Raw genomic sequence first — 26997 nt, 5'->3', positions numbered from 1 at the left:
CCAAAACACAGGTGACACAGCTGGGAAGTACATAGAAGGGAATATGGATACTTTCACAGCTTCTGTATCAGAAGGCTCATTGTCACACAGTCACAGATAATTCCCACCTGTCACATCTCTATGATTCTCAGAGGAACAACTTGGGATCTTCAGATTTTAAGTTAAATATCTCTGTGTATATTCATCAGCTTTCTGGCCAATATCCTCCTTAGGAATGAACAAAGCGTTCACAGACCAGGATTAAATACGCTGGGTGTTACAGTTCTTATCTAATACTTAATGAATGTCAGCCCCTTACCATTGTCTTGTGTCCTGAAATGTAGTCCTGCAGGAAACAGACATGGCTTATTGCTCTTCAGGAACTCGGAGTCAGTCAAGAGCAGGAACAAGGTCTTAGTGCATCTCTTGGTGTTGCCCCTGTGCAGGTCATGTTTGGGCAGCCATGCTGGTAAAACTTCAGGTGTAACTCTTGTTATTTTTTTTTCTAATTTTTTTTTTATTTATATGAGTACACTGTAGCTGACTTCAGGAACACCAGAAGAGGGTATCAGATCTCATTACAGATGGTTATGAGCCACCACGTGGTTACTGGGAATTGAACTCAGGACCTCTGGAAGAGCAGTCAGTGCTCTTAACCGCTGAGCCATCTCTCCAGCCCCAACTCTTGCCATTTCTAAAAGAGAAAATCTCACAGCAAATTCCCTGTGCTAATGGCTCTCACAGTCTTTACATCTCCTCGTATGTAGTGATCACTGAGCCTGAGATGCAGGAGCTGTGTTCACCAACAGACATGCTAATGTGGAAGTGGGGAAAGCTCACAGGCCTAAACCTAAATAAACCAAGCGCCCTTACAGGCAACTAAGGAATGCTGAGGACAGGGGAAATTGGAGGACCCCAGTTTAAATATCCAACACCAAATGGTCAGCCCTGAGACATATGCAAAGAGGAACGTTGTAAGAACGAGAGAGTCTAAGGAAGCGGCTATTTTAGGTAAAGCAATAAAGACTATTCTTTGTGCAGACCCCTGAAGGATAAAAATAAAGTACCCATGAGAGGAGCCAAGGAAGGCACTGTTGTGTGCAGTGGCCTTAGAAGAAATGAGATCTGGAGAAGTCATGGAAGAGAGAGCAAAGTGAACTGTCAGGAGTCAATGGAGTAGACATAAGATGGGAGCTAAGCAACAGTAAGGAACAATGAGCAGCAAGTGAAGGGATTTGCCTGGGACTTACAACCAGATCCAAGTGTCAAGAGATGACTCTGACTAACCTGTGCACAGCAGGGCATAAATGGTCAAGGCTGGCAGCAACAGCTTAGACAGAATGCCAGCAACATTGTTCACCAGGAGAAAGAGTGGGGAAGACAGACGTGAAGACATGGATGGACTGCGTGGGTAAGGTTAGAGCTAAGAGTGGATGAAAGGCTCTGTCTTACAGTCTCCTCCCTTTCATGTGACCTCTGGCGTAGGGTTCTCCTAAATCACATGAGCATCATACAAATTCCAGTGTGGGTTTGAGTTCCCCACCTCTCTACGGGCAAGGGTGGACTGGTTTAAAATCTGCAAGGGATGTGAATTTTTATTAGCACTCTTGGGCCCAGAATATTGTGTCTCAGAAATTTATACCAGCTTCATTCTCCCAACCCCAGTGGGTCCTGATCCTAATCTTGTCATGAACACACAAAGCCATCCTCGTCACTTATTTTATGATTGAGATGTTCTTCCCAGGCCTCTCCCCTGCATTTATTCGCATTTGGAGTCCTTATCCCGAGCTTCTTCCCCTTAGCGTCATCTGTAAACTTAATGATGACCATGTCTGCCTTTTAGCCTCGGGCCCTTAGGAACAATGCTCTCTCTATTTATGTTTAAAGTTGTGAGCAGATGGCCATACTGCATGAGCTCAGGCACCGAAATCCGAACCAAACCACTGCGAACAAAACTTGTTCTCTAAGACTAGTGCTAAAGTGTACATTGCAGGACTTTAATGTAGGAGATGGTGTTACGATCCAAACAAAACCTACAGCAGGCAGAGTTATGCCAATACATCTAATAGTGTGGTCACTGCGGTGCTGTGAGAGAAACAGCATTTGACTAAATGGCTTCACACATTTCCATTTTGCAGCCACACCAAAATTGTAGTTTTCCTTATAGTTATACAAATACCAACATAGTGGGAAGGGAAATAAAATATCCTGTCTGTATGGCCCAGCTTCCACTCACTCACCTGACAGACCCATAGATAGCTCCAAGTACTCTGTCCTACCTCTAAGCATAAAAACATCATAGAAACCCTAGAAGTAGAAAGTCTAGTTTTAGGGACTGTGGGTTTTTGGGCTGCAGAATTCTGACAATTGTCATATTCCTCCTCTATAGAGTATCCAGGGTCTGTGTAATACTGGGACATACACCTTCGACAATCTGTTCTTAGATGGTTGTAGGAGCTGAACTTACAGAAGCATCTTGTAAGCCTTGGCACCAATACTGAAGCATCAAACAAACCTTTACTCTGGAACAGTGTTCATGGTTGGCGTTAAAAGCTGCAAACAATACCAAACTCATGCTGCCGAATTTTTAAGATCTCTTATGAAAGTAAAAAAATGATACCTCTTTCTACTAGTATCTGCCTTCAGAGTCGCATGCCTCTAGCCCACCCCGCTGTCTTGTTTGACTTCCTGTTCCTCTGAATTCAGAGACCACACACTTAGCCGAAGGTCACAACAACAGCCCATGGGCTTACTTTGCTTTCTCCAAAATTTAATATAGGAGTTGGTTTTGTAATCAGAATAAAACTTTAATGAAGACTGTTCTGGGATTGGCCACCCAGCTACCCACCAGGCTTTCCTCAGGATCTCATGAGTCATCAAACCAACTCTCAGCCTCATCACGAGAGCCCCTTTATGCTGTGGATGATATTTAATACCACAGCTCGCAAGTGTTGAGAGTGCAGAGCCTGTATGACTGTGGAATGTTTGGCTCTGAATGGGTCATCTCTGTCACACCCCATCCCCTGAAGACTCGGAACACTGAAGAAGGAGCAGACAGATTTCTAAGAGCCAGAGTTTGGGAAATACTACTGCACATGGTATCTTCTGGATAGGTGAAGACCCCTGCACTCATGAACTCACAGCAGTTGTGATTCAGCACAAAACCTGCACAAGATCAAGCCAGTCTGGGCTCCATGTGGAGAGGAAAGAGGCCCAGGAGGCCACACGCCTGCCTGGTGGAGGTGTTACTGACAGTTCATGGCCACCGAGGAAGGGAAAGTGATGCGTCCTTTAGTGATGCGTCCCGTGGTCATTTGTCTGTGCTCCAGGGAATGGTATCCCATACCCATTCACATATGGGCAGCACAGTTGAACCCCGAGTGTTATGAAGAAGAGGAAGTGAGGAAGGAAGAAATAATAATGGCTTAAAGGCGATCTTGGAGGAACTGGGTTCTCGGAGCAGGGAGTAGATAAGATCTAAACACGTTTACCTATGAAATTATCAAAAAAATAAATTAAGATTTTTAATTGTTCTGATATGTCTAATAATACAGTGATATTGTGCTATGAGAGACACTGCTCACCCATCAAACTCAGTTTTTACCAGAGCAAATCCTATTTCTGCTTACTACCAGCTACCACGTTCTCTCTCATTAAAGACTTTTCCAGCGAGGCATAGTAGTGAATCCTATAATCCCTGCATTTGGGAGATTGTGGCAGGAGGAGCTCCAATTCCAAGGTTAACTTGGGATACATAGCTAGACCTTGTCTCAAAATGGCAACAACAATAGCAATAATAACAAAAGCTTTCCTTTCATTGTAAAACAATAATCTATTTCAGACTTCTCTTAATACTGCCTTCTCAGTACATAAGCTCATAAGCCTCTCTTCTATATATAGGAGTCTATTCCATTTGATGATGTCTTTGAAATACGTAACAAGAAAGCAATATCACCATGGCATAGAGTTTTAAAAAGCAAAGCTTGATTGGACATGAAAATGTAGAGCCTTTGCTTTAAAAAAGTAACTAAACTGAAAACTTCATTCTTTCTTTCAATCTCTCTCAGTTTATTATGGCATTTTATTTGCTATTTAATTTTGTTCTAAGAAAAAATATTAACTAGCATTAATTTACTGCTCATTTTTATGATGTGTATGCTTTAATTGCTAATTTAAAAGCCTTAAATTATATGCAGAATTACCAAAACGACCCACATTGTATTACCTACACTTACGTACCAGCAGTCTGAACTGCCGGACTCCTGAATACAGAAGCGCTGAGATAGAAAGGAACAATGTGTAGCCCTTGCTTCTGCGTTCTTCCATGTCCTTTCCAGCAAAGGCAATTAGCTGACATTGCAAAATAGCATGAGAACGAAAAGATGTGATAGGACTTTTTAGTCATTTGTGTGTCTTAGAATGCCATCGCCTTTTCTAGTCTGGGAAAGTTGTGACAGGAACAGAAAGTGTCCCTTCTCAGGACTGTCAGCCCCTCCAGCCTTGCACACCCTTTACCTTACACTCAATTGAATTTCATTCAACTCCTGTGCATTGTGGCATTGTGATCATGGAGACTGCCGAACACTATGACGACTTGGGCAGTGAGGGGCTTGCAAAATAGTTCAATGATAAAATTATTGGCAGCAGCACAGTGTCAGCTAAAGAGAGAGCTCCTTTGAGCACAGGTCCCTTTGTGGGTTAACAAGCCATGAAGACATCCCTGGTACTGAAGAAGACTTATAGGGGTTGATGGTGTCAAGGAAACAGTATTTTCCAGGCACAGCATGGCAGGTGAGCATGTGAACTTGAAGAGATCGACAACATACCAAAGGCCGCAAAAGCTCAAGCCAGACAAAGTCTCAACATGAAGAAGGGGAGGTGGTCATGAAGGCTCAACCCTAGGTTGCTCTGGAAGAAGGAATGTGTCTTAGTTAGGGTTTCCATTGCTATGAAGAGACACCTTATAAGAGTTGACCAAGGCAACTCTTATAGAGGACAGCATTTAGTTGGGACTGGCTAACAGTTTTAGAGGTTTAGTCCCTTCTCATCATGGCAGGAAGCATGGCAGCATGCAGGCAGACTTGGTACTGGAGGAGCTGCGAGAGTTCTACATCTTGATCAGAAGGCTGTCAGGAGAAGACTAACTCTTCAGCACTGAGTGGAGCTTAATCATTAGAAGCCCTCAAAGCCTGCCCACAGAGTGACACACTTCTTCCAACAAAGCCACACCTGCTCCAGCAAGGACACATTTCCTAACAGTGCCACTCCCTGTGGGCCAAATATTTAAACACCTAAGTCTATGGGGGCCAAACCTATGCAAACCTCCACAGAATGTCAGTTTCTTCAGTGCAGCGATGCTTGATATATTAACCATATTCCAGGGCAGGCCTCAAGCCCAGGAGTAATTAACTAACACAAAGTGAACTTCATGTTGAGAGACAGGGAAGGAGACATGAAGTTGGGTGGGTAGGGAGGTTAATTAGGATCTGGGAGGGGTTGGAAGAAATGGATGAATATGATCAAGACACACTGTATGAAATTATCAGAAAACCAAGAAAAACAATATTTTTAAAAGATAATTGGGAGAAAGAAAGCAGGAGAAGCAGAAACCATTGTCCCTGTCAAAGTGTCCTATTGGAGTTTTGGTCCAATCTCTGGCAAAAAGATCTGAATTTATTTAGATCTTTGACAGTGAGAAAGAAAGGAGACAGAAGTATACTTTGCCATTTTCTCCTTATACTTGACAAGGAAGCTTCTGTGGGGAGAAAAGGGAAGCAAGCATACACTGTGTAGACTTCATGCCTAATTCATGCAGGGGATTTCTAAACATATTTTCAATTTCCCACACATTCTTCTAAAACAACTACTCACTTCTAAAACTTCAGAACGAGCCGGGCGTGCTGGCGCACGCCTTTAATCCCAGAACTTGGGAGGCAGAGGCAGGTGGATTTCTGAGTTTGAGGCCAGCCTGGTCTACAAAGTGAGTTCCAGGACTGCCAGGGCTATACAGAGAAACCCTGTCTCAAAAATCCAAACCAAACCAAACCAAACCAAAACAAAACAAAACAAAACAAAACAAAACAAAACAAAACAAAACAAAACAAAAGTTCAGAATGGCATGGAAAGTGAACCTAGGAAGAAATGTCCCATCACAGTACTTTAGGAGAAAAGTGTGACTTTGTAGAGTTTAAGGCTTATATCACTGTGCTTCTGGAAATGTCATCATTATCAAGCGATGCAATGGCTTTACAGTAATGTCTTCATTCCAGATTCAATAAGCTATTTTCCAGCCTGAAGATTTCTAAAATTGGACTTTCCTTTGAACTTTGAAATTTTAACACAGTTTAAAGAATTTGCATTCCATTTCATAGTAGGTTCCTATGACAAATTTGACATTCCTTTCAACTTCTCCATCAACTGCTATTATCTTATGCAAACCCTGTAAAACTATAATGACTCTCTTAGTGTTTAATGATGGATTTTTACTATTCAGGTGGCTGTACAGGAAAATGCCGAAGGTAGTTACTGAGATAACTCTGTGGCTCCTCATTTGCATTTATTGACGATAAGAATTCTTTGGCAAAGATCTGCTCCAAAATATTCCCACCACTAACCCATAGTCACTTCCTGAATGTCAAAGACAAGGTGGTGGCTAGCAGATTAACTGTAGTTGTGTGTTGTGCATCCTTATAAGGGTTGACCAAGCATCCTTATAGGAAGCATCCTTATAGGAAGAGTTGAGCCACACCCCAGAAAAGCCCTGGGATAGAGGTAACTACTTATTTAATTTTATTTTAGTTCATTTTCTGTTGGAAATAACCTAGTTTGCCAAGATAATTTTGCTAGTTAGTGACAGGTCACCTCTTCACTGGGTTTCCACAAGAGTAGTACCATACTGGAGCCTCTACATAAGGTCTAGAATAATATCAATAAGATCCATTTCTTCTACCTTTTATCTCCTCTGCCTTTGCCTCCTCTCAGGATTCCCTGATGGACATAGTCTTCATTTCCAAAGCCTGCTTCCCCTCACCCTGTAGCTATCTCACATACCTCATACCTCAGATATTCCTTTCTTCATAAACAGCAAAGGAAACAGCCTCTATCACAGGACATAAGAAGAAACAAAGATGTTGTCTATCCCTACACTGATTTCCCCTTTACCACTGATGTGTCTGCCTTTACACCCTTGTTTGGGTGGACCCTGAAGATTGTAAAGCTATTACTATAAACACATAAATCCTTATATGAATAAAATGTTCTTAAAGCCATTGGGTATACAGCTCTGTGTGTGTGTGTGTGTGTGTGTGTGTGTGTGTGTGTGTGTCCATCTGTGTAGGCACATGCAGCAGCCATAGGTTGAACATGAAATGTTTTCCTCAATCACTTTTCTACCTAATTTTTTTTAAAGAAATTCTCTCTACAAATTGCCATTTTGGCTAGATTGTCTAGCTTTCTCCCCTGGGATTTGCCTTCCTTCATCCCCAGCCCTAGGATTACAAGTGCACACTACCAAACCTGACATTTTTACGTAGCTCCTGGTGATCTGAACTTCATGTGTACATAGCAAGCACTTCCCTAGTGAGTCCCCCTCTCTGGCCCATAGCTATAGAACCAAATGAAAACAGAAAAGAAATAGTTGGTGCCTAAAAAGTGAAATAGGATATAATTTTGGAGCATTTCCTATCACTCTGGTTTTGAAATCCCTAGGTAGAGATAGCACTAGGGCCTGTAGATTGTAAGCTGCTCTCCTGAGTACAAGTGAAACAGGGGGACTGGAAAACAGCATTTGGGCCATGCTTTCCCACCAGCTACACACTGTAGCCATTTCCAGTTCCACCATGCATGCCAGATTGAACTAGATGCTTTTTTAAAGTCTCCAATTCTAAGTCTCCCTTCCCTGGCTTACGGTATTTTTTTTCACATATTTGTTAATAAGTGTGTGCACAATAAAGGTGTGGAATGTAGCTTGTTTTCTAATTCGGCTCCTTATAGGCATTGCTGCCACTCAGAGATAGTTTAATTCTTTAATTGAAGCAGTTGCAAATGAGTTTGTGAACAACACAGTGTTGCCCAGGCTTTACTGGAGCTCTCTGGGTGGAAGGCATCTTCACTTGTGTGTTCTGGCTCCTTGAGCTTGTCAAAGCACTTGACTGTTAGGAAAGTGCCTCCTCTGGAGTCAGTGAGCCCTGCTGTTGGCCTGGTAGAGCCATGGACAAGTCTGCACTCCGTGCCCAGCCTCAGTTCTGCTCTTCATATCAGGGAGGTGCTAGCACTGACAGCAGAGTCAGCTGACGTCTCTGTAACCACACTTCTGAGCCTTCCCCTCTGGCTCAGCTTCTGGAGCTCGCCCGGAAGGCAGTGATTATGAAACCACCTCTCTGAGCACCTTATGATTAATTTTTCTACCTTTATTAAGTACTTTTGATGCAGAAAAGTTTGGGTGTTAAATGTAGGCAAAGCCCTTGAGGGGCAGAAAAGAGCCACTCAGCCAAAAGGGCCTGTACTTCAATTGACAGTTGAAGAATGAACCAATTAAGGAAACAAGCATAGAATCTCAGGGCTCGAAAGCTCTGCTTAGAAACCTTACTGGATCTGGAGCAACAAAAATCTGACCTCTTCGAAGTATGAGACTGTTAGTTATGACTGTTGATTCTGTGCATGACAGCTGTGGTGGTGGTGGTGACTAGACAACAACAACAACATGATGATGGTGACAACAGTGGCAACAGCATCTAGCCAACAAGCCAGCTGACCCCTCATCCACTCACGTAGAGACAAGGCATGGCTATGCCATGGCCTGACCCTAAGACCTTGAAGCACCCATGTAGTTTCATTTAAAAGCTCCATTGTTCCCTCTGGATCCTTATTTTTCTGCCTACTCTTCTCTCCTTTCCTTGTGTTACCCTCCTCTCCTCCATACATATGCCATCTTCTGCATGTTCTCTCTTCATAGCCTAGCTGTTACATTTTCTTATCTACCTTAAACCCCACTGGCTCCATCACTAAAAAAAAAAAATCCAAAAAACCAAAAAACCCTGTCTCGAAAAAACAAAAAAAACAAACAAACAAAAAAAAAAAAAACAAGAATATATTCAAAAATGGCATACATGGACAGGGGCATTTATAGAAAAATCACCATTAATGGCAACATCATTGAATATTTTAAGTGTATTCCACTCGCCAGGAACTAGGCTGCCTGCTCCTCTTACATATACTGTTCCGTTAATCTTCAGCCTCTTGAGCTAGGCTCATGTATTATCTTTCTTACAGATGAGAACTCTAAGGCTCCAGAGTAAAGTACCTAAAATGAGACAGTTCTCCCTAGAAAGAGCTGGAGCTGAACTGAGATGCAAGTCTAACCTCAGTTACTGTCACCCACATTAGAGCATGCTTAGAGGATATCTTCTCAGAGAAACAAAACCCCTGTAGCCACAGAGGACACTGTGAAAAAGCTTGTGGCCCTCACATCCAGCCTCTCATTGCTGCCTTCCTAAGTCGCTTCTGAACAAACCGGGTACAAAGGTGTGAGTCACATCCAAGAGCCTCTCTGTCTTAGCATTGCCCACCTACCTGCCTTGTGCTCTGAACAGAGCTGAATAAATACTCTAGGGCACTAGACTGTGGAGGGAGGTGTCCCCTTGTGCCTCCACCACATTAATCAAACACTGAAAGAAGAAAACATAAGCAGGAACTGGCTCTTTGTGCCAGTGAGTCAGACATTTTCCCAGGCTTCATCAACTGCCTACCACAGTCAAGCAAGGAAAAGTTTTATGGTTTTAGAACATGAAGTTTAGCACAACTGAGTGGCTTACAGTGAACACAAGTAAGCGAACTGGAATTTGTACGCTGAGTTCTGACTCCAGAGCCCTAGATTCTCTGCCACTGTGGAGAGTGGACACAGCAGCCAGAACAAAGTGCTCCAAGAGGCAGCCCTATTGCAAGGGCATAGACTGCAATACAAGCACCTCATGCTTGCAAACTTTACTTGGCTTAGATAAATGGAAGGGAACATTCTTCAACAAGCAATAACAAAAGATTAGACATCTTTACATATTATCTTCAAATAAATAATGTTAAGAGACACTTTATTCCCTCTGCCACCCCAAGCAAAAACAGGTCCTCAATTCAGGCTTGTGAGAGTTTACATTCATAGGATATCTAGGATGTTTGGGAAGGGGACACACAGTGTTTTCTCTTTGCTCCTCTGTAAGTCAGTGACTCTCCAAGTGGGGAGGTGACGGTGTGATCTTTCTCCACTGGAGATATTTGGCAGTTGTCAGAGACATTTTCAATATTACAACGAGGAAAGAGGTATGCCACTATCCAGTTTGTACAGGCCAGTGCACAGCTCAGCCCTCAGAATAAGCATCACCTGGCCCATGTTATCAGTAGTGATGATGACACAAAGGCCATATCTTAGTTCAGATTCTTATAAGTCTAGAGAATGGATTGCTCCTGTTGTAAGATGCTGAGTCTGAGTTGGTTTGATATGGGTTGGGTTGGGTGAGGTTGGGTTGGACTGGGTATTGAGACAGGATCTCTCACTATGTAGACAAAGATTCTTGGCTTCAAACTTGGGCTCCTCCAACCTCAGCCCCCATGTTTCACCACGCTGGGCTTGCCCCCTGCATTCTTTGTAACTATGTTAGAACCAGGAATCTCCCAGGAAATCAAGGAGACTCTGAAATTTGGCATACCCGCCTGCCTTTCTGCTGAATTCTACTTTTAGAGTTGAGAAATGTTGGCTGCCTACTCTTTTCCTCTTCACTAAATAATTAATTTTCAAGTTTGTCTGAAATGGCTCTTTGTATTTTGGACCCCTTTGCACACGGTGAGGCTTTAGACAATGACCTTCATACCTGGGAATCTGGCTTTGCTCAAAAGAAAGAGCCACAAAGAAGAGCTTATGCCCTGGAGTCAGTCTAAGCAAGAGGAATGTTTTCACCTCTTGCTTTCTCAAGTACCTCGTTCAGCCAGTGAATTATTCCCTCTGCTTTACTGAGTCTCGCAGAGGCCTTCAGAGGAGGGAAAAGAATGAGGCTGCCTTGTAGCTGGAAGCAGCAGTGATTCTGAGAGTGAAAAAGAAGTCTGAGTGAAGTCACTAATTCACTAAATGAGACATTTCCCTTGGGCAGTGTGGTTACTTCATTGAGTAGGCTGTCACTTCTTAATCCTAAAAATCAATTCTTATTTATAATTTGGAGATCATTAATAAGGGACTTTATCTGTTTGATTTCATGTATGCACTCATTCAACATTTATAAGACCTAGAGTGTGTCTGAGCATTGGGTTTTCAGCTAGGACTACAATTTGTCAGTTAGATAAACTACTTTATGTCTCCAGGCCTTGGTATCTTTGTCTATTAAAAAGAGCAAATAGTTGTGGTTGTTTCCAGAACTCACTGGAAGAATTTGTGCAAAGATTGAGTGTATCTTGAGCATTCAAAAAGCATTCATTAGTCCACTCTATGAAGAGAATTGCAGTCTTCCACTGAGTGGAATACAAAAGAAATCCAACTTCGGTTTAAACAATGAGGGAGGCTTCGTCATTTCTAGGAGATAGTCTCAGAGCAGAATTCCTGGTCCTCTGGCTCTTACAATCTTTCTACCCCCTCTTCCACGATGTTCCCTGAACCTTAGGTATAGCAGTTGTATTGATGAAATATCCATTAGAGCTGAACTCCTAGTGCATTGATCTATACATTGTATTAAGTTGTGGTTTCCTGTAATGGTCTCCATTTGCTGTAAAGAAAAGCTTCTTTGACAAGGGATGGAAGCTTATCTGTGGGTATAAGGATAAGGTTTAGAATGAAGCTAGTAATTTGCTGGTCTAGTGGAGTAGCAGCCATAAGTTCTCCTCTGAGATCTATGACCTCACTAGCCCCAGGTAATTAGATAGGTTTCTAGTACCAAGCATGATTTCTCTTCTGTTGAGTTGGCCTAAGTCAGATAGCTGTTGGTTACCACCAAGACATGAGTGCCACTACTACACCTTTGGTATCTTGCAGCATTAGACAGTGTTATGGTTTATACTTGTCACAGCTGGATAAGACTATTGCCTCCCTGGGCAGCTAACAAAGTTCTTTCTGGTTCTGTGGAACTAGATCACAGGAAGGAGGCTTTAGGTTATATTTGACTTGAACTATCTGAGTCCTGTGTCCTCTATGTGTTACTTGTCCCTCCTCCCTCCTATATTGACCTCCTCCCTCTTCCTCAGTTAGATCCTCCTCCCTGTTTTCCCATTTCCCCCTTCATAACTCCTATATCTTGCTAGTCTCCTTTTAAGTCCCTATCAGACCTGGTTTCTGTGGTTGCTGTGTTACATCCTCACACCTGAAGATATGGAGCAAGGAACTACAGATGAGAGAGAATGTACCACACTTGTCTTTCAGTCAGTGTAATCTTTTCTGAATAATTCATGGTTTCATTTTCCTTACAATGGAATAGTACTCCATGATGTAGATGTCCCACATTTTCATTTAGCAGTCATCTATCGCAGGACATATAGGTTGTTTCTGTGTCCTAGTTGTTGTGACGACAATGGCAGTGAGCATGGCTGAGCAGGTGTGTCCAGAGGATGTTGAGTACTTTGGGCAATACTCCTTGGCAGGAGTAGAATAGCTGGGTCATCTGGTGAGTGTATTTCTCAAGTGGCTGCACCAGTGTGCACTCCCAACAGTGAATAAGGATTCTCCTTTCCCCATGAACCCCACAGCAATTTTTGACAGTTGTTTTGTTGATCTTATCCATACTGACTGGGGTGAGATGAAATCTCAAAGTTGTTTTCATTTGAATTTCTCCAATTTATCAAGGACGATGAAATACTTTTCCGAGGTATTTTTATCTATTTTTATATTTTCTATTGACATCTACTCTGATCTCTAGCCCATTTTTATTTATTCATTTATTCACTTTACATCCTGATTGCAGCCCCTCTCCTCACATAACACTACCCTCAGAGAATGGAAACAGCTCCCTCCGCCCCCAGTACCATCCTGCACAGCAGGACCAAGTGCATCCTATTAAACTGAGGCCAGACAAGGCAGACCAGCTAGGGGAAGGGGATCCTAGGCAGGCAACACAGTCAGCAACAGACCCACACCCCCACTCCAATTGTTAGGGGACCCACAAGAAGACCAAGCTCACAACTGCTACAAATGTGTAGGGAGCCTAGGTCCAGCCCCTGCATGCTCTCTAGTTGGTGGTTCAGTCTCTATGAACCCCCATGGGCCCAGGTTAGTTGACTCTGTAGGTCTTCTTGTGGTACCCTTGACCTCCTCAACCAGTCCTTCCCCTCACTCTTCCATGAGTCTCCCTGAGCTATGCCTAATGTTTGACTGTGGGCCTCTGCATCTGTTTCCATCAGCTGCTGGATGAAGTCTCTTAGAAGACAGTTATGTTAGGCTCCTGTCTGCAAACATAGCAGAGTATCATTAGTAGTATCAGGGGTTGCCTCTCTCTCCCATGGCGTGGGCCTAGCCCATCTTTTAATTGGGCCATTTTTTTTTCCTTGATTACTTGTTTGTTGAATTCTTTGTATATTTTCCTTTTAGTCTCGTGTCAGAAGTATTCTTTCAAAAAAAATTCCCTCCACTCCTATTACAGGAGAGACTTGCCATGCTCATTAGATACATAGCCTGCAAGGTTGACCACAGAGACAGCCTTCCCTTGTATCACTATTCTGTTCCTTCTAAATCTCCAATGAACATAATTTAAAATCCTTTAGTATTCTTCTAAAATATTATTTTTAGGAACTATGAAGTATCCATAGATGAATCTGTCATAATTTGTCTCTTAGTTAACTTATTGAACAGTTGTATTCAGGTTTTTCTCCCATTGACTCTTCAGCCAGTTACGATTCTGTGGTGATAATGAGGAAGAGATAGGAAATCATTTCAGTGTGTATATTATCTTTGATTTGTAGGGGAAGGGCATGGGCATGTGCCTGTGAGCTGCTGTGTGGATGCCGGGTACTGAACCAAGAGCAGAGTGTACTCTTAGCTCCTGAATCACTGAGAAGTAGCGATATTAAGTAGAGAATAAAAGCTGAAGCACCACAGTCTAATGACAGTACCAGTGAACAGCATGGCTGCATAGAAAAAGCTTCTCCAGGCTCTTGGTCACATAGCCAGTCGGTCACTTCATTCATTTTTCAGATTCCCTGAAGAAAAGTGTCCAACTGGCTTAATATTGTCAGCTACCTCAAGGGAGCTCTGATTAGCAGTGCACAATCACAGCTGAATTGTCTGAGAGAAAATCAGGTGCTGTGGCCAGGAGGGGACAGATGATATGTGCACATCAGCAAAGTAGCTGCAACTGTCTCACAGATAATCTTTGCACATATGTATGATCTTTGCTTAAGAATAAACTGTGAAAAAAAAGAATAAACTGTGATGGGTGGGGGAGTGTGTGGGGGACTTTTGGGATAGCATTGGACATGTAATTGAAATAAATACCCAATTAAAAAAGAATAAACTGTGAGATGTATAATTATTGAATCTAATGATATCAACTTGGGAGTTTGACAAGTGTTTTAAACAGCAGAGCGTTTTATTAGCATCCTAGATCTTAGTCTAATCTGCTATCCAAGTTCTTGAAACAAGAATAGTTCAAGAGGCATTTTTGCCTCAACTAACTCACCCACTACATGTGCTCTGGGCACTTTTACAATAAAATTATTATTTCTATCTTTGGATCTTTGAATCCAGAGCAGACAGTGCCTCACCTGCTGTGTTAGTCAGGGTTTCTATTCCTGCACAAACATCATGACCAAGAAGCAGTTGGAGAGGAAAGGGTTTATTCAGCTTACACTTCCACACTGCTGTTCATCACCAAGGAAGTTCAGGACTGGAATTCAAGCAGGCCAGAAAGCGGGAGCTGATGCAGAGGCCATGGAGGGACGTTCTTTACTGGCTTGCTTCTCCTGGCTTGCTCAGCCTGCTCTCTTATAGAACTAAGACTACCAGCCCAGAGATGGTCCCACCCACAAGGGGCCCTCACCCCTTGATCACTAATTGAGAAAATGCCTTACAGCTGGATCTCATGGAGGCATTTCCTCAACTGAAGCTCCTTTCTCTGTGATAACTCCAGCTGTGTCAAGTTGACACAAAATTAGCCAGTACACCTGCCTTCATCCAATAAACATAAAACTCAAAACTCTGAACATAAAAGGCAAGATATAGAAGGGTAGGAGGAAGCCACCAAAGGTGATAGGAACTCCACAGGAAGACCAACAGAGTCAACTAACCTGGACCCTGGGGCTCTCAGACTGAACCATCAACCAAAGAACACACACAGGCTGGACCCAGGCCTCCCTTACATATGTAGTAGATGTGCAGCTTGACCTTCATGTGGGTCCTGAACAACTGGAGTGAGGCTATCCCAAAAGCTGTTGCCTGTATGTGGGATATGTTCTTCTAGCTGGGCTGCCTTGTCTGGCCTCGGTGGGAGAGGAAGTGCCTAGCCTGGCAAAGACTTGAAGTATGAGGGAGGGGGTGGGGAGGAAGAAGTCCCACCTACTCAGAGGAGAAGGGGGGGATAGAGGAAGGATTGTGGGAGAAGTGACCAGAAAGAAGGTCAGTGAGGGGATGTAAAGTGAATAAATTTAAAAAGTAATTAAAATTTTAAAAAAGGCAAGATAGAAAGGGTCTAGTTTATATACTAAAACAATAAATCTTCCTTCTCTAGCCCATCCAATAGCTCTGAGTGATATCACTGGATCAGAGAGAATTTCTTTTCCTCCAGAAAAGAAAAATGCTCAAAGCACACTTCCATCACATAGAATTTTCTGGATCTGGCTTAAAGCTCCCTCTTTGGAGAAGTTATAAGAATGGGGTCCTTTCCCCAGCGTGTCAGCTCTGTTGGACCACATCTAGTGATGAACCAATAGCCGTATTCCTCTCCATTTCTTCTTGGCTCTCTAAGGACAGATGCCTAAACCAGGAGTATCATCTGTGTTTGCTAAGAGTTAACTATGATTTTGTGACCTCGGAGGTCACATAAGAATCTCTATAAAGAGAAAAAAATACTGTCACTTTGCTAGCCATGTCAGTCCATATGTGTTTTCCCGAAGCACAGATTAGTGAGAGCAAACAAGCTGAGGTACCTGAGGCAAGACCACACCAGCCCCTGACATGGGGTGGTACCACTTCATTCCCATCCAGCCTAGACATCCTCACATCAGCTTTCGGTAAATTTAATTTGATTGTTCACTCAATTTAAAGATTGTTTATTGGTTGCCAATGTCTAGGGCCCTAGAAATACAAAGATAAATGCTTCAAGGAACTTTTACCCAACCTTTCCATCACACACAAGCATGTGTGTGCGTCAGGTTTTAGGGTAAGATGAAACATAACAATGTACATCAAGAATATTTTCATGAAGCTAGAATAAAGATAGGAAGAAGCAATATTTATTAAATATTTTCTTTTTATGTTTTTATTAGATATTTTCTTTATTTACACTTCAAATGTTATCCCCTTTCCTAGTTTCCCCTCTGAAAATCCCCTATCCCTCCCCCCTCCCCCTGCTCCCCAACCCACCCACTCCCATTACCAGTCCTGGCGTTCCCCTATACTTGTAACACCATGTGTTTTCTTTGATTGGTGGTTTAGTTCCAAGGAGCTCTGGGGGTACTGATTAGTTCATATTGTTGTTCCTCCTATGGGACTTCAGTCCCCTTCAGCTCCCTGGGTACTTTCTCTAGCTCCTTCACTGGGGACCTTGTGCTCCGTCCTATGGATGATTGTGAGCATCCACTTCTGTATTTGCCAAGCACTGACAAAGGCCCTCAGGAGACAGCTATATCACATTGGACACTCTGATAGATGCTTCTAGATCTCATTTAGTGCCTATGAGGACGAGTTTAGAGGCAATAAATAAATTTTAGGATTTGAGTGATTATATATTGCAACTTTAAGCAAATTATTTTTCTACTTTTGTTTCTCTAAGCAAGCATCCATGTATTCCTCAGTCAGAAAAACAGTGTTTCTTCTGAATTTCCAAAGGGATACAAGTGTTTCCTGCTCATGTGTTATCTTCTTTAGTTAGCTCATTTTATTGAGAGATGTCTACATGTGTCTTTGCCAACTAAGTCTCTAAAGACATAGCGGTCTCTAGAGGTAAAGATGTCTTGTTCATCTTTACAACTCTTAGGGTAGATAGAATCCTAGTATAGCACTGATATATGCTTAGAAAATGCTAATAACACCAAAAAATCAATTAATGGACCCACAGCTTTGATTGGACTGGTCAGAGCCTAATGCCACACTCCAGCTCCCTCTTTGTCCTCCTTTGTAATGTATCAGTAGTCTTGGGGCATACAATTAAGCCAGTCTGCAAGCCCACATCCGGTCACATCTCCACAAGCAACTTCCTCTTGTTACCTTTCCGGCCTACTGGCACATATTGTCAGAACTATAATTCACCAGACCCCTAGGTCTAGAAACCAAACTCCAAGTTTCAGCCCATGCAGATTCAGACGAAATATCAGAGGTGATCTGGGCAGATTCCTAGGATCTGGTTTATTCGATATGTGATCCAGAAAGGAGTGCTAACTTAAGAATGGGACACGTGCCCTCGTGAAGAAGAGAGCAGAGCTTGACCCTCTGAATCAGGGGTCTCTTTGTCTGATTCTAAATTTTTATAGCTATTAAGCTTGAGAAATACTGAATGGATAAATACAAATCCTGAAAACCCATGCAGTGGATCCATAGACATAAAAACTGTTACAAGAATCCAGAACTGACTCATAGAAGCATCTGTCTGTAGTCATTACCTGTATCTCTTTAATGCTGTTTCTTATGGTTGTATTTTTACCTATTTGTTCCTGGTAAAATTTGTCATCGCCAAGCTTTGTTGCATCATGGATGGGTTAGAAGGAGATGGAATTGTACATAGAAGGGAAACACTGCTATTGTTGCCAAGCAACCAGTTGCCACCCCATCTTCCAGAGTCTTAAAATGTCATTGTTTCAAAATCATGAGTCCTCTTTCATACTTATTTTATGTATCCAACCAATATCCAGTCCTATCAGTCCTAAATATATCTCATATTACTCTTATATGCACATCCAGTGCTGTGAGTGTTACTGTGTCCTAAATCTATCTCACATTGCTCTTCTCTAACATAACTTCCTTACCCAAACCATGATCACCATCCTCATAAATTAACTCCTTAGTGGTTTTCTTCAATCCACTTTCTTCACAGTTGTGAAAGCCAACCTGATAAATATAAACTAAATAGTGTCACTGTCTCTGCTTCACCACATAATTATAACCTTTTCATTTATTTTAAAGTGACATCTAAAACCCTTAGGGTCTTGAGAGCTGGCTCCGCCGTCCTCTTTTTGGCCCACTCTTGCCCTGTTTGCAAGGCCAATGGGGCTGCCTTCAGGCTGTGACGCTGAACCCCTCCCTGTCCCAGGGTCTTTGAGCTCTCTTCCTCTCACTTCTTCAAGCCTTAACTCCCACTCTGTGGGCGGTTCCGTTGCTGCCCTTGGCTGGGTCAGATGCTTTGCTATAGGAGGTCCCTGACTGCTGCTCTCCTTTTGCAAATATTTCTATCAGAGCAAGGCCATTCATTATCCTTCAACCATATGGCGAGGTACTGCTCCAGAGCCTTAAACACGTGGGTATTCCACAGCTGAGTCTCAGCACCTCTCCTCGGCACCGGGCTGTAGGATTGGTTTGGTCATTTCAGACCTCAAGGATACAGCTCAGCAGTTAATCTAGTAAGCTCTGTAGTCCTCTGTCAGTTTCTCTTTTCCTATTTGTTTTGGTTCAACTCATTCCATACACTTCCTTGTCTTCCTTTCAGACAACAATTGACTTTTTGACAAATACTGAGTGAAAGAGAAAGATTTAAAACCCCTGTCACCGTAGTGTCACCTGCTATTAGTTTTCCCTCTCCAGCCAATAAATGGACACGATTTTTCTTCAGCTTCTCATGCCTGATACATTTAAAGAATGTCTGTGTCTTTCTTTGTCCCTTGGAAGCTGTAATACATTCCTTCCTTTGGAAATTTCTCACTGTTGACATAAAAGGTCATAGAATTTTCTTTGCCCATTAATGACTCTTACTGTCTGAGAACTTCTGCAGTGTTCTTTCATCCAGTGTCTTTGTAGTTAGTTTCTATAAATATATGTATTTATATATATTATTTTCTTTGATATATAGTCATATTTATTCTATTTTTTTCATGTTATTTCCTTAAGAAATTATCTGGAATCATCGCATTCATATATATTTATTGTGATTAATTATATAAATAGAATATATTCATTTAAGAGAAAGAGACAAGGAAAGGAAGGAAGGAGAAAGTGACAGGGAAAGAAAACACATTTGATTCTGTGGAAAAGTAGTTTTCACAAGGGGACAGTGAGGACAGAGAGGTGAAGAGGGAAGGGGAAAGGGGGAGAGATGAGAAGGGAGGGGAAGAAGGGGGAAGGGGAGAGAGTGGAAAAGAGATCCAGTGGGGTTTGGTTTTGTTTTTCTGTTTTGTTTTTGTGTGTCTGTCTGCCTGTCTGTTTTAGAAGTGGACTAGGTAGGGGGATGGAAAGGAAAGAATGAAAAGGCAGTCTGAAAAGGTTCATAATAAAAGTCCCTACCCTCAACCAACATGCCAGTCACAATCCTCCATTCTCCCAAGAGAGGAGATGATTGACATCACTGTAACCTTGGAGATGATAGGCATCACTATAACCTTGGAGATGATTGGCATCACTGTAACCTTGGAGATGATTGGCATCACTGTAACGTGGGAGATGATTGGCATCACTGTAACCTTGGAGATGATAGGCATCACTGTAACCTTGGAGATGATTGGCATCACTGTAACTCATCCCTTTTGCAGCAAAACAATTCAGAGATGGAAGCCTATCAACAACCTATCTGTCTAAAGAAATCACGGATAACAACCCATTCATGAGATTTGATTTGTTGTATTTTACATAGTATCTAATACATTATTTACTACATACAAAAATCATGCCTGTGTGTGACTTTCAGGAGAAAACAATGTAAAACGTTATTGTGAGTCCACCATGCAAACAGCTATGAAGAGTTCCATCAGCCTGTGTTACTCCACTTTCCTATTCCCCTGGCTCTTTCCATCCTACCCAAGGGCACCAGTCTATGTTCTCAGCTGTGTGTGTGTGTGTGTGTGTGTGTGTGTGTGTGTGTGTGTGTGTATGTGTGTGTGTGCACTGCATATATAGCAATACCATCTAAGGATTCATGTATTAAATGACTCACCTTTAAACTGTGAGCTTGTGGTGAGCTGACACTTTTAAGAGTAAAAGCCAGATAGTAGCCTTCAGTGTGTGAGAAAACCCATAGCCACTGTCTGGGCCACACTCCTTCCCAGGACACATAGCCCTTGAACTGGGCTTGGGATGGAAAATGAAGACTTGGCAGTGATGCGCTGTTTCAGAGTGAAAGCGAAGAGCTCCTTCAGAGAGGAGGACATCAAATGGATGGCAGGCGGAAGGGAGTGTAAGGCACTTTGAAAAGTTTCTTCTCTACAAGTGGAAAATCAGTGGGTCTGCCGACAGAGCAAGTTGGAGGCTTAGCACTGAATTCTCCTCGTTGCTATGCTTACTACACGGCCATCATTCCTAGAACACTCTGAAAAATATTTTTTAATTTCATGCTCTGAGCTTCAGAGGCTTCCATGTATTTTCCAATAAAAATTTTATTATAAAAGATAGAAAAATCTAATAGAAAAAATTTTGTTTAATTGTGAACAACTTCTTCATCTTCAGAGTAGACAGAAATATAGGGAGAGAGAGAGAGAGAGACCCCAAAAGTTGTTTGTAAGTCCCTCTCATAATTATGGATTAAAATTTTTAATACTAAAAAGTATAAACTCAAGCCGGGTGGTGTGCCACATGCCTTTAATCTCAGCACTTGGGAGGCAGAGGCAGGCGGATTTCTGAGTTCAAGGCCAGCCTGGTCTACAAAGTGAGTTCTAGGACAGCCAGGGCTACACAGAGAAACCCTGTCTCGAAAAAAAAAAAAAAACCCTCTCCTCTTTAGAGTTATGAATGTATTATAATTCAAAGTCTCAACAGCTTTGGTTAGGCATTAGATAATCTAATCCTAAAATGTTTCTGTCTGCACAAAGCCCCACTATAAACCAAGCTTGTCCTGAGAATGGGATAGCATGACTTGCTCTACCAGATTTCAAACTGAAACATAGAACAGTGGTCATTAAAACAGTGTGGTAGGATTGCAAGGCAGGAACCGCACATTTACATACACAGTGATCCCTGGCACAGACTCAGCCTGAAACAACGTAAACAATAATAGGCAGGGGGAATTGTGATTTCTAGAGGTTGCAACATTGTTAGATCCAGGGTCAAAAACAAAAATCACAGGCATGAAAGAAACAGTGGCATATGATACATTTAAAAACCAGATCAGTAAAACATGTCCCTGAAGAAGAGCTGATGACAGTTCTCCTAAAGACTCTACTGCCTTAAAGCTCCTTTAAGATGATCTTGAGAGAGTCAAGAACTAGATGTGGTAACAAAATAGACAAATCAATAAATTCAAAGTCCAAAAGGAGGCCAAGCAGAAAATCTGGGTCTGAAAAGCACAATCATTGAAGTAATTCAGTACATGGAAATTTAACTATTATAAACAGCCATACACTCAATAACAGACCATAATAGTATGAGGGTGGAATTGTCGGAGCTGAAAGGAGAAACAGAAGAACGTTACAGCAGGAGATGCCAGTGCCTTGTTCATAGCAGAGGGGACACCTAAAGAGAAGATCAGTTAGGGAATAGAGGGCCCAAACCACAATAAATCACGTAGCTCAAACAGAATCCCGCCCAACAGCAGCAGACACATCATTCTCATTACACATGGGACATTTTTCAAAGTACATGAGGCCAAAAGTTAAATCAAACATGACATGTACATAGAATGGAACATGATTCAACCTTAAAAAGAATGGAGATTCCAATGTGTACAACATAGATGAGACTTTTGGGTATTATGCTATATGAAATAAGCCAGTCATCCAAGGAAAAATTCATGAGTCACTTACCTGAGATGCACAGAAAGCAAAATAGTGACCACCAGGAGCCCAGGGGAAGGAGATGGGGCTAAAGTTTAATGGGTCAGGTTCCGTTTTACAGCGTGAAGAGAGATGTGGAGACGAGCTGTGGCAGTGGTTATGTGATGCTGTGAGTGCATTTAACTCCTAACTTGTCATGTCTACCTGGCTAAGATACAAATTCCTACGTGGATCTTTCCATGCTACGCTGAATAAAACGCTGTAGTTACTAGAAATAAGCATCGCCATCTTTAACCCATCTATCACAAACTCCTCAGAGACTCATCCAGGGTCCTCAGAGTCCTTCTTGAGATAGCGTGGCATTTAGCTACCTCACAATACAAAAGGACCACTTAAAGTTAAAATGGCTTGCTGTGATTTTAACTTTATCATTACTAATGATGAGGAATACTCAAGTTGACCTTTCTGAAGTATGTTTGCTACATGTAATTTGAGATTAAGCAATATTTTCCTAAATGTTGTTTTTGCTATGTATATGCTTTACCTTAATTGAAAATCTTACCTTAGTTGAACATTGTCATAACACAAAGACCATAGCTATGCCTAAGTGCAAAACTGAGAGCAAACCTATTTAGCTTTTTCAGATTTTCTGAATAAAAAGCCGAGTGTTTGTGATAAAACATTGGAATGAAGAGTACTTTTTAAAAGGAACAAACTGGGTTGGAACTGGAGAAAGAGTGTGTTGTGCATGTGCCTTTTATTCTGAATGCTCTGGACTGTAAGAGTCATAAGTTACATCACAGTCGCTTTCTATACTAAAACTAAGGGTCGCTTCTGGAGTCTGTGTCCCTGAGTGTTTGCCTGTAAGCTTCCTTGTTCCTTTATGCAATGTAACTTTCTATTTCTCAGACTGAGTAAAGTGTTGCACCACTGTTGAAGGAAAATATACCCCTATTTTTTTGGGTGGGGGACCACTGATTAATTTTGTGACCTCACATGTACCTTTGAGCTTTCTGAGCCCAATTTCATATCTATAAAATAGAAAACATCTCCAACCAGAAGAGAGATTATATCATACCAAGCTATTAGTAGCCAATTTGCAGCTTATTAAACTTTTATTATTTTTAAACATGTTAGAAATCAGATAGGAAACAGATATCCTATTGAAACGTGATAGGCCATAAATAAAACTCACAAAAGTTACAATCAAGAGTAAATTAAAGAAATTAAAAATTATTGATATAATTAGAATTTCAAACATTTACATTTTAAGTACTAGGAGACTTTACTTAACAGCCTTCTATGGCCACTTAAAAATAATTAGATTAAACAGTTGGGCAGGGCTTAAAGCCTGCTATCAGAGCAGATGTAGAACTATGCTGGTGACAAAGGTTCTTTAAGATATTTGTTCTGATTTATAAATTTTACTAGACATTTTTGGGCCACTGATGTGATAAACGATCACACAGTTTAAACATACACATGCACACACGCACATATGTGTACATGTGTGCGCATGTGCATGCACGCACGCACGTGCGAACACACACACACATCCCCAAGTGCCTTCTGCCTGGAAAGAGGAACACAGTGAAGACCACTTGATGTCTTTAACACTAGAGAGTCTGTCCTGAATTCCAGAATTTGAGGTGGGTCTTACATGGGTGGGTTATAAACACTGAGTTCATAAACCATCAGTTAATATTAAGAGTTTACACAGCCAACCTCCGCCTTGGACCCTGCAACCACCTCGATGTTGATGCCTAAGAATTGGATTGCCATCTATGAACTCCTTTTTAAGGAAGGCGTGCTGGTCACCCAAAAAGATCCACATGCCCACCCCAAGCTGGCTGGCAGGAATGTAATGAAGCTGGAGATTATGTTGTATTAAACTTTAAAGAAAAAAAAGTTGACACAATACAAATCTCAGTTATAAGTTGTATCAAAGGCAAACACAAGCTGTGGTAACAGCAAATACACAAAATTAAGATGGTGGTAGGCAGACTTTTGTAAGCTTAGACACACGTTGGCTACAGAGTAGATATTTATTAAGTAGTTATAAATCTCTTTGGGAACATTCGTTTTATCACCAAATATTGAAAATAACCAGGAACTAAAACTCTGTGCAAGCTTTATTCTGTTTGTTTTTCTGGCTCTGGAGTGGAGACCTCAGCCCCTACTGAGTAAGCTTCACCCCCATCTCTGCGACGCTCCTCCAGGGCAGTGTTTGGAGAAGGATATCTTATATTCTTATATTGGTGACATCGTAAGGATCAGAAATGTCCATTCTCCAACTTCACAGAAACCACAAGCCAGCATGAAAATGAGGCCACAGGAAGTAAGTTTGGAAATGTAAGCCTCTCGCCCCAACTGGCTATTTCGTTTGAGAAGAACTTGGTTCATTTGTTCACAAGCTGCTCTGAGGCCATGTCAGTTAACTCTGCCCCACTTAGTCAGTGGAAGGTTGTGTTAGAAAGGACTCTTCATTATCAGCTAGCGGCCTGCTCTAGGAGGGTAGCCACACTATATTCCTAGCAGGACGTAGTCTCTGACCCGTGTTTGTCATGTTTTCTCAGCACACCTGAGTGCGCATGCGTTGTCTCTCTGACTCCACCTCTCCATTCCCCTCAGGACTATTGGCTTTCTCTGCTTTACAAGCGTCTGATTGGCCCCAAAGTCCTGGCAGTGCATGTAGCTGGGCTCCAGCGGAAGCCTCGGCCAGGAAGAGTCATCCGAGACAAACTAAGAATCTATGCTCACTGCACAAACCACCACAAGTAAGTTTTCCCACAAACGGTGGGAGCAGAAGGTCACCCAATAGCAGCCCCTCTTAGAAAGCCGGGGTCCTGGGACCCTTCAGAGCCCACCTTTGTTCACTTGGTCTTAACTGAATACTGCCTCTGTGGTCACCATTCTCTTTGCAGGTTGCCGAGGACTGATAGCTTCTTGTCAAGGAAGCCTTTCGTCTCTAGGATTTACTCAGGAAGGGTTCAGACAATGCTTTTTGTTCAGTCTCTTCCTCAAACAACAGATGTTTATTGGGCACTTTGGCTGTGCCAGTTGATGTGATGCCCACAAAAATTGTGTGTGTGTAAACCTGAGCCAAGACAAGAGGCTGAGTGTGACGCTCTGACCCACCACAGAGCCTAAGAAAATAAGTATCTATGGCACAAGAGCACGGGGTCCAGACTGGTTGGTGTCCCACCTAGGTCTCTGGAAAAGAGTGCCCAAGGGGAAGCACGCTAGCTTCAGGGACAGTTCCCATATTTCAGAAACCTCAGCCATGTTAAGTGTTAGAAGGCTGTAAAATGTAGACTTCCTTTGGAGGCAAAGAGGTTCTGGAAGCATCGGAACCCAGCGTGGTACTGAGAGCGTACCCTCCTTTTGGCCTGAAGTACTGGGCATCAACACAGTTCTCTTTAAAACAGGTAAGTCAATTACTAGTGAAGTTTGGCAGGTTTTCTTTTTAAGTTTAAAACATACAGGCCATAGGGGAAATTTTTAAAACTGAATCTAAAACAAAAACCAACTGGCCATCTCTGTCTTACATCACTTCCTGTTTAAGGCAGAGGCGATTACCCTAGGAAGAATTCTTTCTCTTACTACAGAGAAAACCTGGGGGCAGGACTGCCTCCTGGCTCCTGTCAGACCTCCATCCAGGGCCTATCTGGGCTGATCAAGGGGAGGGAAGCACAAAGAGCTGCTGTGGTCGGATTACACCATATGTTCCTTCTCCAGCCTTGATGAGACAGAGGCCAAGCCTGTTCATTCCTCATGATAAGATGCTTTCAAAGCCTCACTGTAAGCAGAGGTGGGCGCCAGGGGCTGTTGTCTTCCCTGTAGATACAAGTGCCTATTGTAGAGGAGGGAACGCTGTCCTGGGGACAGGCCAGAAGCTTTCAACATCCCATTTGCTCAGCAGGAAGCTCTGTCCCTTACCTGACAGTGACTGACTGCTTTATGGCCTTGCCTGGAATTATCTGATCATCACACAAGGCAACATTGTATTCCTTGTCTGTGGCAGGCCCTGAGGCAGCCACCCAAAAGGTGGACCCCAGCCTCAAGAGAAAAAATTACTCCTGGCACCTTCTGTCCCTATTGGAAAATGCACCAGTCTGCGGCCTTTGTAATAGTAGTCTGCGTCCAGGAATAGGCCAGCAATACATATAAGTGCTGAGAAGGATTTGTGTGTCCTCACTGAGGGCTCCCATGGAGGCCCTTCCCAGGGCTCACACTAGTGCTCATGGACATTTCATGAGAAGGTCTCACTTACATCCTGATGGTACCTTGAACCTGGGGCCAGTGGTCCTGTGTATGTTCTTTGTGTCTGATACAGTGGCAGGCATGAGAAAGGTCTTGTAAGTACATGAAACACGGTGCTCCTCACTGAGCTGTAGTTACAGAGCTTGCCGATCATGTCAGCTAGAGGGGGGAGTGTAATAAAATGGTATAGAATTCTACCGCTCACTATCATGAGACCTCCAACAACCTCTCCCTGCCCCAACTATGCCCCCACTTCTATGGAAGCCAATCAGAGAACCTCTTGAAAGGAGTTCCACCAAGCTCCTATCAAAATAAACTCTCCCTCTCATTAAAGGAAAGAAGACTACAATAATGATAAGGACCAAGTTAAAGGTCTTTTTCATTCCTTCAAATATGTAAGGAATGGATACTTTTGCAAGGTCTCCTCCTTGCAAAAAGTATCAGGTGCCCAGATAACTAGGCACAACGGTAGGAGAGACACCTGCTCCTAGAAGCCATGTATCTCTCTTGTCTCACAGCCTCACCAGTTAGGAGCAGCACTATTGGCTGATGCACTTAAATTTCTTTGTAGGCAAAGAAGACAAAACTACAGAATCATCTCATAACAGATATATTGGCTACATACCAATCAACCTTGGCGAACAGTCTGAAATAAATATCCTATATTAAAACAGGAGGCTTGGGCTGCTTGTACTTCCATAACCTTCTGAGGTTCTGGGGAGTCTGTAACAT

The 26997-nt window shown here is 42.4% G+C and overlaps 1 protein-coding gene across 3 annotated transcripts in view; it reads left to right on the top strand.

Moving 5' to 3' along the window:
* The window catches only part of Hpse2 (heparanase 2), a 601936-nt gene that overhangs the window by 550818 nt on the left and 24121 nt on the right, over positions 1-26997 (top strand). For all 3 annotated transcript variants that reach the window (XM_006527214.4, XM_011247295.1, NM_001081257.2), the window contains one exon: positions 24634-24779. In XM_006527214.4, coding sequence (XP_006527277.1) covers positions 24634-24779 — 146 coding nt within the window. The remainder of the gene's footprint in view (positions 1-24633; positions 24780-26997) is intronic.

This window comes from Mus musculus, chromosome 19 (assembly GCF_000001635.26).
Source record: "Mus musculus strain C57BL/6J chromosome 19, GRCm38.p6 C57BL/6J".
Taxonomy (NCBI): domain Eukaryota; kingdom Metazoa; phylum Chordata; class Mammalia; order Rodentia; family Muridae; genus Mus; species Mus musculus.
Note: the sequence above shows the minus strand (reverse complement) of the source record. Positions and strands in the feature narration are given on the sequence as shown.